Source organism: Ochotona princeps, chromosome 9, assembly GCF_030435755.1.
Source record: "Ochotona princeps isolate mOchPri1 chromosome 9, mOchPri1.hap1, whole genome shotgun sequence".
Classification (NCBI taxonomy): Eukaryota; Metazoa; Chordata; class Mammalia; order Lagomorpha; family Ochotonidae; genus Ochotona; species Ochotona princeps.
In genome coordinates, this window is record NC_080840.1 from 78712155 (window position 1) to 78725924 (window position 13770).

Sequence of the window (13770 nt, forward strand, 5' to 3'; positions counted from 1 at the left end):
TCCCCAGAAGGGCCAAATCGAGTGGTCACTGCGAGTCCTCATGTTAGTTGTCAGCAGCACCCGACCCTCTGAGCACTCTTCCTTCCTTTCCAGGATCTGAGGCCCTGGGTTTCCTATCAGGTGTTGGCTGTTCCTATTCAGGACCCTTCATTGCTGTTGCTTCTGCCACTTCTCTCTCTTTCCCTTCAACTCCCTTCAATTTCAGAAGCATGCACACAGTGAGAGACAGACAGACAGACAGACTCACCGTCTGCTAGCTCATTCCCCACGTGTTCTCAATAGGCCACCAGAAGAATACTTAATCTCTGGTACTCCATGAACAGTGTCTGTGCATAATTACATAGAACTCTTACAGTATTGTTTGCAACATTCTCTAAAACTAAGTAACATTTATGTCAAAGATAAAGTGGTCCAAGGTTTGTGATGAACCCTTTTTCCGTGTTCCTGATAGGAAAGGTTGTGAACTATTAGTTTCTGGACTAAGAAAGGAGAGAGAGTGCATGGCTGGTCCAATACTCTGTGCTACAGGAAAATGGTCAAGGATCAAGGTAGAGATAATATTTCAGTGTTCAAGCATGTTGAAGAAGGGGTGGGGAAGTCATAAAAAATTTGAGAGAAACACATCTGTTTGACTTATGTGTGATATAATTGTTCATAGCCCTTGAAGAATTATCTACAGCATTTTCTAAACATGTATCATTGATACATGGAATTACAATCTGATCCTATGTTAAAATGACAAGGTTTTAAAAACACATTATTATAGCATCTCCTTTTAAGTGGTTTTGTCTGATGAATGAGTAGATGTCCTAGTTAGCTCCAGTAAGTTCTATCTCTGACTGTGTTACATTGTCTCAAGATATGAGTTAAATCGATGTACTACCTCTCATCTGCTAGTGTTTTTATCTGGAGGTAATCTTTGTGTTCTTCACCTTTCATTAAGTTCTCATTGCTTAAGATCAGCAAAGTTATGTACTTAGTTTTAGAGTATCTGAGTGATCACTTTATGTCAATAATTCAATCTCATCTGTATCATGTCATGTAAAGAGATCCTCTTTCTACCAGGTATTTTAAGCCTTCTTGGCATCCTTGAGAGGCATTCAAAAAATCAGAAGTTTTAAACTTTGGCACTTTGATGTTTCCAGCGTGGCTCCTGGAAATGTCAAAGGATTTGTCTTTTATTTTGTAGAGACAACAACTGATTAAGGCTATTTGGACCATATGAAAATATACTAACAATGTGCAAAGCAGTGCAAAATTGTGTTATAGTAAAACATTTCACTTACACAAGCCTGATGACCCCTGTTGCGTTATCAGTTATAATTGTTATCTTCATTCAAAAGGGTCTAAAAGTTACTTGCATCGCATCTTTCTGTAAAAGCCTCTGTGTGCCACCTAAGATGAGTAAACAGGTATCTCTAGTCAGTTAATGAGTTCTGTGGCTCCAGCTGCACCTGTTTAAAATCTGTTTATATGTAAACCACCTAAAACACGTGGCAAACTCATGTTATTACAAACACCAGGTAACTGCTATCAATTGGCTGTGATTTTGAAGTGTGTAAAGACCTTAAACCATTACTGAAACGGATTTATTCTGTACTACATGAAGATTACTTTATCGCCACAAAAGTCTCTTTGGCTCACATGACTTAAATCTCCAACTGCTTTTGGAAGTATGTTTCAGTTACTGACATGTTTGAGTGCAAGTTGTCTGATCAACCAAGTCACTCATGTGATTTTCATTGTTTCTCTAATGTACATTTAAGGCTCATTGTACACCTGTACTCTTGTCTCAAATCTATAGTAGCCATCAAACCTTTGAAAATGTTTTCTAAAGCTGCTATTTGATAGCTTTTACTTGATGCTATTACTGAACATAGTCAACCTGGGAACTGTTGGTTCTCAGATCACTGGAGCACCTCGCTGTGTTGGCGGGAAGGAGTGATGTTACCTGACTGCACTGCCCAATTAGGACCTTCCCATCTTAGAGGTACCTGCAGCGCCCAGCTATGCCCTGCTCCTCACCCTGGTTGACCTTGAACTGGCTGGGCTCCTTGGAAACTGAAAAGTGCATGCTAGCAGGGCTCGTAGTCCATAACAGATGGGAGAATGAGTGCTCTGAACCTCAAGCAAAGGTGAATTTTTGCAACCACCTGGAGGAGATGGGCGCTTCCAGAGGTAGCAAGTTAATAGGTCCAGAAAAGCATCAAAAAATGCGTTGTTGATTAGGGCCAGCCATGAGGACTGATGCCCCACTGCTCTGGTTCCAGGCGATGAGGCTGCCACACCTGGTGGGGACCAGACCACCTGCATCCCCAGCATGCTGAGTCCCAGCCAGATGCTCCCCCTTCCCAAGCCTGGTCCAGGCCTGCCTCCGCCCCCACCCTTCTCTCCCATCCCACTGCAGGGCAGGACTTGGAATGGAGGGACCTCCGGGGTGTTTGGTTTGAACTTTTTAACCGCATGTCCCGTCCTGTCTGCCCACCTGGGTCAGAGTTCCAAGGCAGCACTCTGGCCACGTGACCGGGGGTGGGGTTTGTGGGAATGCGTTATAAAGGCAGCTGCAGACAGGCTGCCTAATCAGTAGTTCTCCTCTCAGACTCTGCTGGTGAGCCAGTGTGAGCTCCTGTGGCACCTTCTGCTTTATTCCTCCGGCACCCCTTGTCCCAGCAAGTTTCTGACATGGTGAGTGTGGTTGCTGACCCCTTGGGCGAGGGCACCGTGGACGTCCAGCTCCCACAGCAGACTGTGGTGCAGATGGCCTGGTGGGTCTTGCCTGCACTCCAGCGGGGAGGATGGGGTGGTTGCTCCAGGCCACGGCCCTGGGAAGGTCAGAGTGCTTTTGCTTCAGGACTTGGGGACTTCGAGGAACTGAGGTCCCCATGCCCACAACTCCCAAGTGGCTTTACTTTCCTGGCTACCTGGCACAGCTGTGCGCTGACCCTCCCATGCCCTGGGACTTGCAGACTAGCCATCTGGAGAAAGGGGAAGGGAGCTGCTTGGGCATTCCTCCCCAAGGGAGGAATAGGCTGTCATGTGTTTGCAAAGGATTGTCACAGTTAATTTAATGTGGGCGTTTATAACTTCCTTCGTTAGGCAGGTTTATAAAAACAAGTCCATGAAAAGATGTTTAAAGTGGCAAACTGAGTCGGCATGGACGTGGCACACAAGGTAGCTTCTTCTGTGCATCTCTCGGGCATGGTGGAAACAAGTATGTCAAAGTACCTGTGGGAGACCTTCCCGTGTGTTCTGGTGGAAGGTAGCAAGTGTTATCTTTCGAGGAAGGAATACAGTCTGTACTTGATCTGAAACTTCCCCGACTACCAGCTAGCCAGAGCCCAGACACACACTAGCAAGTTACCTGAGGACGTTTTGCTGATTAAACAGTGATTCAGAAAGCAAGGTGGGGTGTTGTGCAGTGTTAAGACCAAAGGGACTGGGGGCCTGCGCAGCAGCTCAACTGGCTAATCCTCTGCCCTGTAACTCTCTGCATCCTATATGGGCGTCGGTTTGTGTCCTAACTGGTTCCCTTCTCCTCCAACTCCCTGCACATTAGCAGGGATCTAGGTCAGAAGTGGAGTAGCCAGGAACTGGCTCCCATCTGGGGTGCCATACCACAGCACTGGTCCCTCTCAAAGCACAGGTCTTATTTAGCAGCTGTTGCACATTTCTTATGCAGCTTTTAACAGCCTGAAATCTCATTATTTGGGAAGGTAATGAGAGCTCTTTTGGTGTTGATGTAATGCATTGAGCGTGCCTTTGTGTTCCCTCTTAAGTCTGCAGTTGGTGGTGATTGTCTTGCTTGACTAAACTGGAGGGAATTTGGTAACTTTGGGCTGCTCAGCAGGAAGTCCATGAAACAGGGTTGATTCTCCAATGCCCCATCCTCCCATGTTGTGGAAATGGCTCCTGGCTTACCCTAGCAGTGTGGTCAGCTGGTACACTTAGCATTTGCTAAGACATGCCTTTCCCTTCTTCACCCTTTGCAGGATGAAAACTGCTCTCCCTGGAGAGTTTAGAAGGCTGGCCCTCACCACAGTTAGTTTAAGGCAGTGATAGTTGCTGTTGTGGGGAATTTTCTCCATTGCATTTCTTTGTGCTGGTTTAAGCTGCCTCTTTAAAGGAGAAGGAAACTATTGTCTTTTCAAAAGAACAGGTTTAATGAGGGCAGTGAGTTGAATGGGAGTGAATCAGCTGGCCAGAAGGGCAAGGGTGCCTTAGGAACTAGGGGAACCCTACAGATGGCAGAAGAGTTTGTGGTCTCCTAAGATAATGGAAACCCCACCCTCAATACCTAGAGTGACTAGGAAGCAAAGGCCTGTCTTCCTGGCAGCTCATTAACAGAGCTTTGGTCTCCCAAAGCAACTTCTCTTCCTTATGTCTTCAGCACAACGCTGTGCAGGAAGTAGAGCCTGTACAGGAGGAATCTCCAGGAAGGTGATCATCTGCCTGGAAGACTGAGTCATTTGGGCGTGAGTGACTCACCATTGTCTCATCTGGGGTGTCCTTTTCTTTGTCCTCTTCCCTCCCCACAGCGTGAGTGCATCTCCATCCACGTGGGCCAGGCTGGTGTCCAGATCGGCAATGCCTGCTGGGAGCTCTACTGCCTGGAACACGGGATCCAGCCTGATGGCCAGATGTCAAGTGAAAAGCCCATTGGAGTACTAGACCAGTCCCTCGACACCTTCTTCAGTGACACAGGCACTGGCAAGCATGTGCCGAGGGCCGTGTTTGCGGACCTGGAGCCCACGGTCATTGGTGAGCTGGCACTGGGTGCCAGGAGCAGGGCCAGGAGGTTGTGCTGGGGGAGCCCCTGGTACCCTGGGGAGGGGCAAGGTCGGTGACAGGTGGCCCAACTGCTTCCCCTCTTCAGATGAAGTTCGCACTGGCACCTACCGCCAGCTGTTCCACCCCGAGCAGCTCATCACTGGCAAGGAAGATGCCGCCAATAACTATGCCCGTGGCTACTACACTGTCGGCAGGGAGATCATTGAACCTGTCCAAGAGCGCATCCGCAAGCTGGTGAGTGCAGTGGCTTGACGGATGTAGGGTGTGTGCTTGCCTTGGGGCTCTCAGAGGAACCAAACTGTCAGAATGATTGCTGCCACCTGAGGGAGATTCTGGTAGCCCATTGAACTAATTGGGCTCCTTGGACCTCTAGGCCTGGGTGATGGGCAGGAGCAACAGCTGCTTCCCCTGCTTCCCTGTCTTCTCAGGCTGCCTCAGACCCCCATGTCCAGTGAGGTCAACTTTCTTGGGGTTCAGGGGAGTTCCAAGCAGCCTTCCCAGTTGTGCTGACAAGTGTGACCATGAGATGCTCCTTTATAGCACATCTTTGTAATGGCTTGTGTGGGAGTGCTCAATTCCTGTGCTTGAACTTGCTGATCAAGCTCATTGGAAGAAGCTGGGCTGGTGTGTGTTCAACAGAAAGTCCCAAGCTCACAAAGCAGGTACAACCCTGATTAGAAACAGCCAGAGCCTAGAACTTTGACTCACGCTAACTAAGCTGAGAGTGGGGTCAGGTACCTCCTCAGGATAACAGCAAGTGTGTTACTGAGACTAGCAGAAACATGGCCTGGCTCCTCCCCTGGAGCTTCTGAGTGTGGCTGACTGTTGCAGGCAGCCTCATTCATGTGAACACACTGTGAAGATCCTAGTCATTAGGAGCTTCGCAATTAGATGGCCCCATGTTCTTTGGGGTATGTGATCAGCTCATGAGCAATTGACATAAATCACATGTAAAGCCAGGCCAGGGAAGTGAATTAGAGCAGGCCCAGCTCAGCCAGTCAGTTCCCAAAAACATGAAGGACACAAGTTCATAGCTTCCTGCATTTCCCTGATATTTCTGAGCAACTTGGGCAGCGAAGGCCCTTGGTTCCTATGCTTGGACATCAAGCTTCAGGCACAAGAGTGACTTGGAAAGCAGGACCTGCCTAGGGGCACTGATACGCTTTAAAATGATATGTATTTAAGGTTTGTGGGAGTGTTTGCATACGTGGATGACACTGGGCAGACCAGGGTCAGCCCTGCACCTTGTGTGCTCCTGTGTAGTGGTCAGCCCACTGAGGGCAGGTTGGGAGTGTCCCTGGCTGTGAGCACCAGGAATGGCTGCCTGTGAGGGGTCAGGTGGTGTGCTTGCAGCAGAGCAGCCCCTCCTGCGGTCTCGGGGCCTCAATGCTAATCACTTTCTTTACCAGCTTAGCAGCATTAGTAGGCTCCCCAGGACCAGGGGAGTCTATGCAATGCTAAGGCCTCATTTAATGTCTCCACAAACCTGAGGGAGGAGGGAGATAGCAGTTCTCACTGAATGAGAGCCCTGAGATGCAGAGTGAGTTTGGGCACAGCTGCACAGCAAGGAACTGCTAGAGCTGGATCTAGACCCAGCAACAGGGTCCAGGTGTGTGGCCCCTCTGTACTCCAGACCTGGAGGAAAACAAGTGCCAAGAGCTGGTGAGGTCCAGGCACCAGGCTGGGGGTCCACCACCTGCCATGAAGTGGCTCTGGCAGCTGACAAGCAGGTGCCCTTCGTCTGTGGGCACAGCAGGGGCACCAGAGGACTCTCTGAGGTACTGTTGCAGGACTTGTGATTCTTCTGCCTGAAGCAATGAAGACTTGTCTTCATGTTGAAACAGGCTTTGGAGCAGGCCCTTTCTCTCCCTGCCCTCCTTCCCAGGAGTGACTGCACTTTGATGTATAGCACCTGGAAGCTCTCTGGCTGTTCTCGGCAAATGGTCAGCAGAATTTAAGTCTCTGTGTGCATCATCAGGGCTTCAAAGAAGTCCACGGTGACTTGGAGCAGGGGAATCCACACTCAAATCTATAAACCTCTTTTTTGCAGGCTGAGCAGTGCTCGGGCCTGCAGGGTTTCCTGGTGTTCCGCAGCTTTGGTGGGGGCACTGGTTCTGGATTCACCTCGCTCCTGATGGAACGCCTCTCTGTTGATCACGGCAAGAAGTCCAAGCTGGAGTTCTCCATCTACCCAGCCCCTCAGGTCTCCACAGCTGTGGTGGAGCCCTACAACGCCATCCTCACCACCCACACCACCCTGGAGCACTCTGACTGTGTCTTCATGGTGGACAACGAGGCCATCTATGACATCTGTCGGAGAAACCTCGACATTGGGCGCCCCCGTTACACTAACCTGAACCGCCTCATGAGCCAGGTGGTATCCTCCATCACAGCCTCTCTCCGGTTTGATGGAGCCCTCAATGTTGACCTGACAGAATTCCAGACCAACCTGGTCCCCTATCCCCGCATCCACTTCCCTCTGGCCACTTATGCCCCAGTTATCTCTGTTGAGAAAGCCTACCACGAACAGCTTTCTGTAGCAGAGCTCACCAATGCTTGCTTTGAGCCAGCCAACCAGATGGTAAAATGCGACCCTCGCCACGGGAAATACATGGCTTGCTGCCTGTTGTACCGTGGGGATGTGGTTCCCAAAGACGTCAACGCTGCCATTGCTACCATCAAGACCAAGCGGAGCATCCAGTTTGTGGACTGGTGCCCCACTGGCTTTAAGGTTGGCATTAATTACCAGCCTCCCACTGTGGTGCCCGGTGGAGACCTGGCCAGGGTCCCGCGAGCTGCATGCATGCTCAGCAACACCACAGCCATTGCCCAGGCCTGGGCTCGTCTGAACCACAAGTTTGACCTCATGTACGCCAAGCGTGCATTTGTTCACTGGTATGTGGGTGAGGGCATGGAGGAGGGAGAGTTTACTGAGGCTCGCGAGGACATGGCTGCCCTGGAGAAGGATTATGAGGAGGTGGCAGCCGACTATGGTGAGGGAGAGGATGAAGATGAGGAGTATTAGCCTGTCTGCAGCCACTGGCTGCTCTACTGTTCTGTCCTGTGTTACTGTCCATTGTGTCCCTATGTTTCAATAAAGGTAAGAGCATTATTTTTGTATAAAAATCTCAAGTGTGCCATGTGCCCTGTCAGATGGATTGTTTTAGAAATGAGTTGATTAGTCATGCTAAAAATCTGAAGTCGGCAGGCTGGGTGCATATGCTGAATTGAAAAGTGTTTACAGTGAGTGAACGGGTCTGGTACACTGGGCCAGGGCTGCTTGGGCTGAAATATGTTGGAGTCCATCATTGCACAGCAGGGAAAGTTGGGGTGATGGCACTCCTGGCTCCCCCTATAATCTAGGTTCCTACGGATACCTATGGCAAGGTAGTAGGTGGTGGCCTGAGCACTTTGGTCCCTGCCACCCACGTGGGAGATATGCCTGAGCTTCCAGAATTCTGACTTCAGCTTGGCCCTGCTGTCTTACTGGGACCATCTGGAGGGTTGGGCTGATGGGCAGAAAATGGCTGTTGCATTGCTTTTCAATGAAAGCTTTCCCAAATGATTATGAAACCTACAGGTATTAACATCCAACAATTCTAATCCTGCAAGTTTGAAGTGAGCTTCACATCCTGTTTTTAAAAATATGAATGTTATTGGAAATGCAGAGTCAGGAGAGTTTTCTGTCTACTTGTGTATTTTCCAGGTGGCTGCAATGTCTGGGACTGAGCTGATCAGACGCTGCATTTGTGTGTCCCACATGGGTGCAAGGGTCTAAGGCTTTGGGCCATCTAGTGCTGCTTTCCCAGAGCACCAGCAGTAAGCTGGGTGGGAATGGAAGAGCCTGGACAGGATCCAGCATCCATGTGGGATGCTGGTACTTTCAAGGAAGGATTTAGCCACTATCCCGTTGCACTGGGCCCCATTCATAAGCCCTGTGCACCTGCTTAATCTGCATTTACATGAGAGTCATGACTAACTTTCAAAAGATTACATTTTAGTAAGGAAGACGGCATGGGGAGCCTGTGGGATTCTCGTTAGATTGCTTTTTTTTTTCCCTCTGTGAATAAGCAAGTGAAGCCATGACCTGAGAGACCAGGAAGAAGGTTTGGGTGGGTTGAGGGAATTGAGGAGCTTTTCAAAGGTTCAAGTGAGTGGGAAAGGAAGAAATGGATGGGAATGTAATCTGACGACCATGTCACATGATCCCACTGGAGATGGGTATCACGAATGTGCAGCAGCTTCGTGAGTGCCACAGGCCTGGGCAGATCAAACTCGATTCAACCAGAACCAAGCTTTTACTAAGTGAGCACCATCAGAAACTGGAGCAAGGCAGTCACAGGTGTGAACAGGGACAGGAGAGATGTGAGAATACAATGGGCAAAATCAATGGGATGGTGCTAGAATGAGGGGCAGGCAGTCCCTGCTTGGGCAGTGGGGCTGTGGGTCTTGGGTTTGCAGAGCCAGACAATGGGAAGCATGAGTGAGATGACAGGAGGCTTCAAGTCCAGGCCATGAAGGAGTGTGGGTGAGGTTGCTCATACCCTGAAGTTGGCTAGAGGCAGGGTAGAAAGAGGCCACTGTGGATGATGGAGTGGACACCTAGGGCACCAAGTGGATAGGAATGGTCTTAAGGTGAGGGTGTTGGGAGTAGATGAGGGAAGAGATAGATGAGGAAAGAGACCAAGATGTTTCTTTGATAGGATCAGATCAGAGTTGTTCCAGGGCAGGCTAGATCCCTGGTCCTTATTTAGGGATCCAGGTTATCAGCTCACAGTGAAGAGGTAGGTGTAGGGGAGAACCCTGAAGAATGAAGAGAAGGGGAGTCAGTGTTGGTCTTGGAAAGTGAGAAGGACAGGATTGCAACAGCTGGTGGCAGGCTGTGAGAGGCTGACACCTGCTCTGCCAAAACAAGGAAGAGCATGAGCTCCTTGTGCGCATTGACTCCAGTCCTACACCGTGCGTGGAATGCACAGAGGACAGGTGAGCACACAGGAACTTGGCAGGTGTTCTCGGTAGCGACAAGCATGATGCTAATACCCACACCTCTACCCTGCTATACCTGCCCCCACATGCATTCTGAATGCTGAGAGCAAGACCAAAAATGGTCTCACTTCAGCCATTGATGGAAAAAATACATGAATAAGCAGAAGCTAGCCTCTCCCCTCAGGTGTTTCCTCACATGGTGACCAGCAAGCTCTCAAGAGAAAAACCTGACTTTTCATGTTTCACTGGGCACGCAGACTGAGGGACACCTGCTGATCTCCACCTCTGCACTGTGAAAATCTTGGAGTCTCCCTTCTGTCTGTGAGGCTCTCCATAGAACTGTCCAGAAGGCTGAGCCCTTCCAATCAGGCCATGAGCTGTCCTGTTGTGTCCTACCCTGAGCTCAGAATGAAGGCAAATGGTTTCTCTGACATCAAATGTGTGGCTTCCCCCTCACATAAGCAGTTGCAAACATAACTTCACTTGATTGTGACCTCCAGTGACCCACAGCACAGTCACAAGTGCCTCTGTTCAACGTGGGGACAAAACCAGGCTTCTCCTAACCCCGTTTCAAGTCTAGTAATTTGCTATAATGGATCACAGAACTCAGGGAAACGCATTGCTACTGGTTTATCATAAGGAGTATTCTTTTTAAGATTTATTGGAAAGGCAGATTTACAGGGAGAAAAAGAGTCAGAGAAAGATCTTCCATCGGCTGGTTCACTCGGCAAATGGCTGCAATGTCCAGAGCTGAGCTGATGCAAAGCCAGGAGCTTCCTTCAGTTTTCCCATATTGGTCCAAAGTCAAAGGCTTTGGGCAATCCTCTACCGCTTTCCTAGGTCACAGGCAGGGAGCTGAATGGGAAGTGAAGAAGCCTGAACATGACCCAGCACCCATTTGGGACACCTGTGGTTACAAGGTAAGGATTTAGTCATTGAGCCAGTGCACTGGACCCAATACAGGATATTGTTGAGGATGGAGATACAGGGGCATGAGGGGTGAGATCTGGAAGCAGGATTTTCTGTCCTTGGTGCCTTCCAGGCACATGAGCTCCACCTGGAACTCTTGGAGCTTTGTATTGCAGGGATTTTTTAAAAGAATTTTTTATTTATTTAAGAAGCGGGGTGACAGAGAGAGATGTTCTATGCACTGGTTTAGTCCTGGAATGGCCACAACTGAGCCAGGCTAGATTCAGCAGCCAGGAGTTTTTTCCAGGTCTCCCACGTGAGTTTCAGGATCACAGGCTTGAGGCCATCTCTTGCTGGCTCTCAGGATAGCCTTTCCCAAGGAACTGGATTCGAGTCTCAGGAGCCAGGACTGGAGCAGGCACACCAGTATGGGATGCAGGTGGCCCGTTAGGAACCTATGAGCTGAACATTGCCCCAGAGTCTCTTTTTCTGGGAACTCATGCTCAGTTATCTGAGACTCAAGTCTGCCTACCCTCACCTTCCCTACTGTCCTCACAGGACTCCCACACACCTCACCCACTGTCCCCCACGGTCTCCTACCTACCTTCACCCGCCCTACTCTTTCCCATGGGCCTCCAACGCACCAGCATCTTCCCCATGCCCCCCGCCCCCACATTCCTCCCATCTACTTCCTGCCCTGTTTATTGAAGTTGCTGTTTATGGACCACCTGCCTCCATCCTGCCGGTTTGATGCCTGCTCTCTGTGAAAACACAATCTGATCCCATCAGGAATTTTTTATTCACCTGATAACATCCAGTCTCCCACAGACAAAGGGTGATTCTTAGGGTGGCCTATTGAAACCCACTCCTTCTCTGACCTTTGCTGTTGCTTTCCTCTGTTGCCGCAGCCCCTGAGCTGCTACAGGCCAGACCTCTACCTAGACATCCACTTGGCTCAGTGGTTCCTTCCTTCAGAAAATGATGTGGACAGAGGACATCAGCCAGTATTCCTGGCTACCCTAGCCTCACCATAGCTTCAGTTTTCTTATGTGCAGGCTCTTCCCTAAGAAGAAACAGAGTCTGCCCAGCGGGATTTGATTTGTCACTTGCACATTGCCTATCAGCTGCAGCTGAATGACATAATTGTACATTTTTCAGGGTACGATAGAGAATGACTGAGCCATATATTAATGCATAAGAGATATGCTAAGTTTCACTTGGCCACTTGTCGTAAATTCCGAATCCAGGTTTCCAGATCCCAATCCAGTGAGAGCAGGTGCTTTCTTCAGTGTTAGTGGAATGCAGCTGGGGACCTTGTTTGCCAAAGCTTGCTGATCATAGTAGAAGCCAGCACTCCCCGCTGCTAGAGGCTGCTGTGGCTCTGACATAATAGCAACACTTGTCACTGAGGAGTCAAGAGAGTCCTTAGTTCAGTGTTGTGTTGTTCTATTTTTGAAATTTCATTTATCTTTTTTTATTTGAAAGGCTGGCTCACTCCTCAGATGCCTTCAGGAACCAGGGCTGGGCCAAGCTGAAGCTAGAATACCAGAGCTCTATCCAGGTCGCCTCAATGGTGGCAGGGACCCAAGTGTGTGAGCCATCACCTGCTGTCTCCCAAGGTGCACTTTAGCAAGAGTCAGAGCTGAGACTAGAACGAGGCACTCCCCCTGATCAGGAAGCAGGTGTCCCAGGCTGGGACCTAGCTGCTGAGCCACAGCCCACCTCTTTCTGTATTTCGAATCTATATCCTCCGTGTCTCATGGGGTCCTCTCTCTCCTGTTTGGCCTTCAGATGTCAGAAGGATTCTGTTGCTCACCAAGAAACTGCTTTTTCCCCGACTTGCATAAGGACTGGCTTTTTCAGCCTGTGCTGTGGAACAGTGGCCTGAGCCCCTGTGAGGGACACCTGCATTCTGTGTCACAGTGCCAGCATTCAAGCTCCTAGATGCTTCCAATCCTGCATTTCTTCCATGTGCCTGGGAGGCAGCACATGATGGTCCTCAAGTACTGCGGCCCCTCCCACCCTTGTAGGAGATCTATGGAGAGTTCCTGACTTTTGGCTTTGGGTTAGTGTAGTTCTATCATGGGCATTTGTGGAGTGAGCCAGCAGAGAGAACTTTTCTTGTCACTCTCTCCATGCCCTCAACTTCCTGTATTCTTTTCTGTCTGTGACTCTTAAGAAGGAAAGGAAGAAAAGAAGGAGAGAAAAGAAGAAAAACAATAAATTTAGAGCAGCCAACTTCAATACAGAAAATTCATTTATTAATTTGCTTTAAACGTCTTCTTCTTAGGTCTGGCACAATGGCTGTGTAAGTAAATCCTTCCCTTGCATGTGCCCAGACCCATATGGACACCAGCTTATGTCCTGGTTGCTCCACTTCCCACCTAGCTCCTTGTTATGCCCTGGGAAAGCAGTAGAGGATATCCCAAAGCCTTGGCACCTCACACCCACATGGGAGATCAGAAGGAACCCCTGCCTTCAGATCAGCTCAGCTCTGACCATTGTGGCCAGCTGAGGAGTGAACCTCTAGGTAGAAGATGTTTCTCTGTTTTTTATTCTCTTTGTAAATGTGGCCTTTAAATAAAAATATTTTTTTACTTGGAATTAGACTACCTGCACTTGAACATACTCTAAGAAGCCCTCTATGACAATTGAAGAAATCAACATGGGGAACAGATTTCATAACTTGTTAGGTGACCTCTCTTTCAAGTTAATTTTTAAATTCAGAAACAATTTTTTGGTTTATTGTCAACCATTATTGGCTGATTTTCAATGGAAAGAGGAGGAGCAGTCAAAATGTAAACTTTGCTTTTTGATTTCAATCACCATCAATTCTCCTTTTCTTGTGCACTGTGTGTGAGCTGGTTACATCCCTCAGGACCAGGACAGGTGAGAGGGAGTGGATGAGTGGATCAAGGCTCATGGCCACGCAAGTCCTCAGCACAGAGCTGAGTATATCAAAACAGGGAGTCTGGACCTACCAGAAACATGCCAAGATGTTCCAGGCTTTCTAAGTGACTTACATCCTTACTGCCCTGGAACAAAACACACAGGAAGTTCAGGAAAGAAATACATACACTGGAGGAT

At 49.1% G+C, this 13770-nt stretch overlaps 1 protein-coding gene across 1 annotated transcript; it reads left to right on the forward strand.

Moving 5' to 3' along the window:
• Nucleotides 1–880: 880 nt before the first annotated feature.
• Nucleotides 881–7813, forward strand: LOC131481173 (tubulin alpha-1C chain-like). The gene is made up of 5 exons (XM_058668869.1): nt 881–912; nt 2600–2685; nt 4536–4758; nt 4874–5022; nt 6839–7813. Exons 2-5 carry the CDS (start codon nt 2683–2685, stop codon nt 7811–7813), a joined length of 1350 nt encoding a protein of 449 aa, XP_058524852.1. The 5' UTR covers nt 881–912; nt 2600–2682.
• Nucleotides 7814–13770: the final 5957 nt, after the last annotated feature.

Coding starts and splice junctions, on each gene's coding strand:
- LOC131481173 (XM_058668869.1), top strand. Junction 4,759..4,873: donor CCTGGAGCCCACGGTCATTG/GTGAGCTGGCAC, acceptor TCCCCTCTTCAG/ATGAAGTTCGCACTGGCACC. Junction 5,023..6,838: donor AAGAGCGCATCCGCAAGCTG/GTGAGTGCAGTG, acceptor TCTTTTTTGCAG/GCTGAGCAGTGCTCGGGCCT.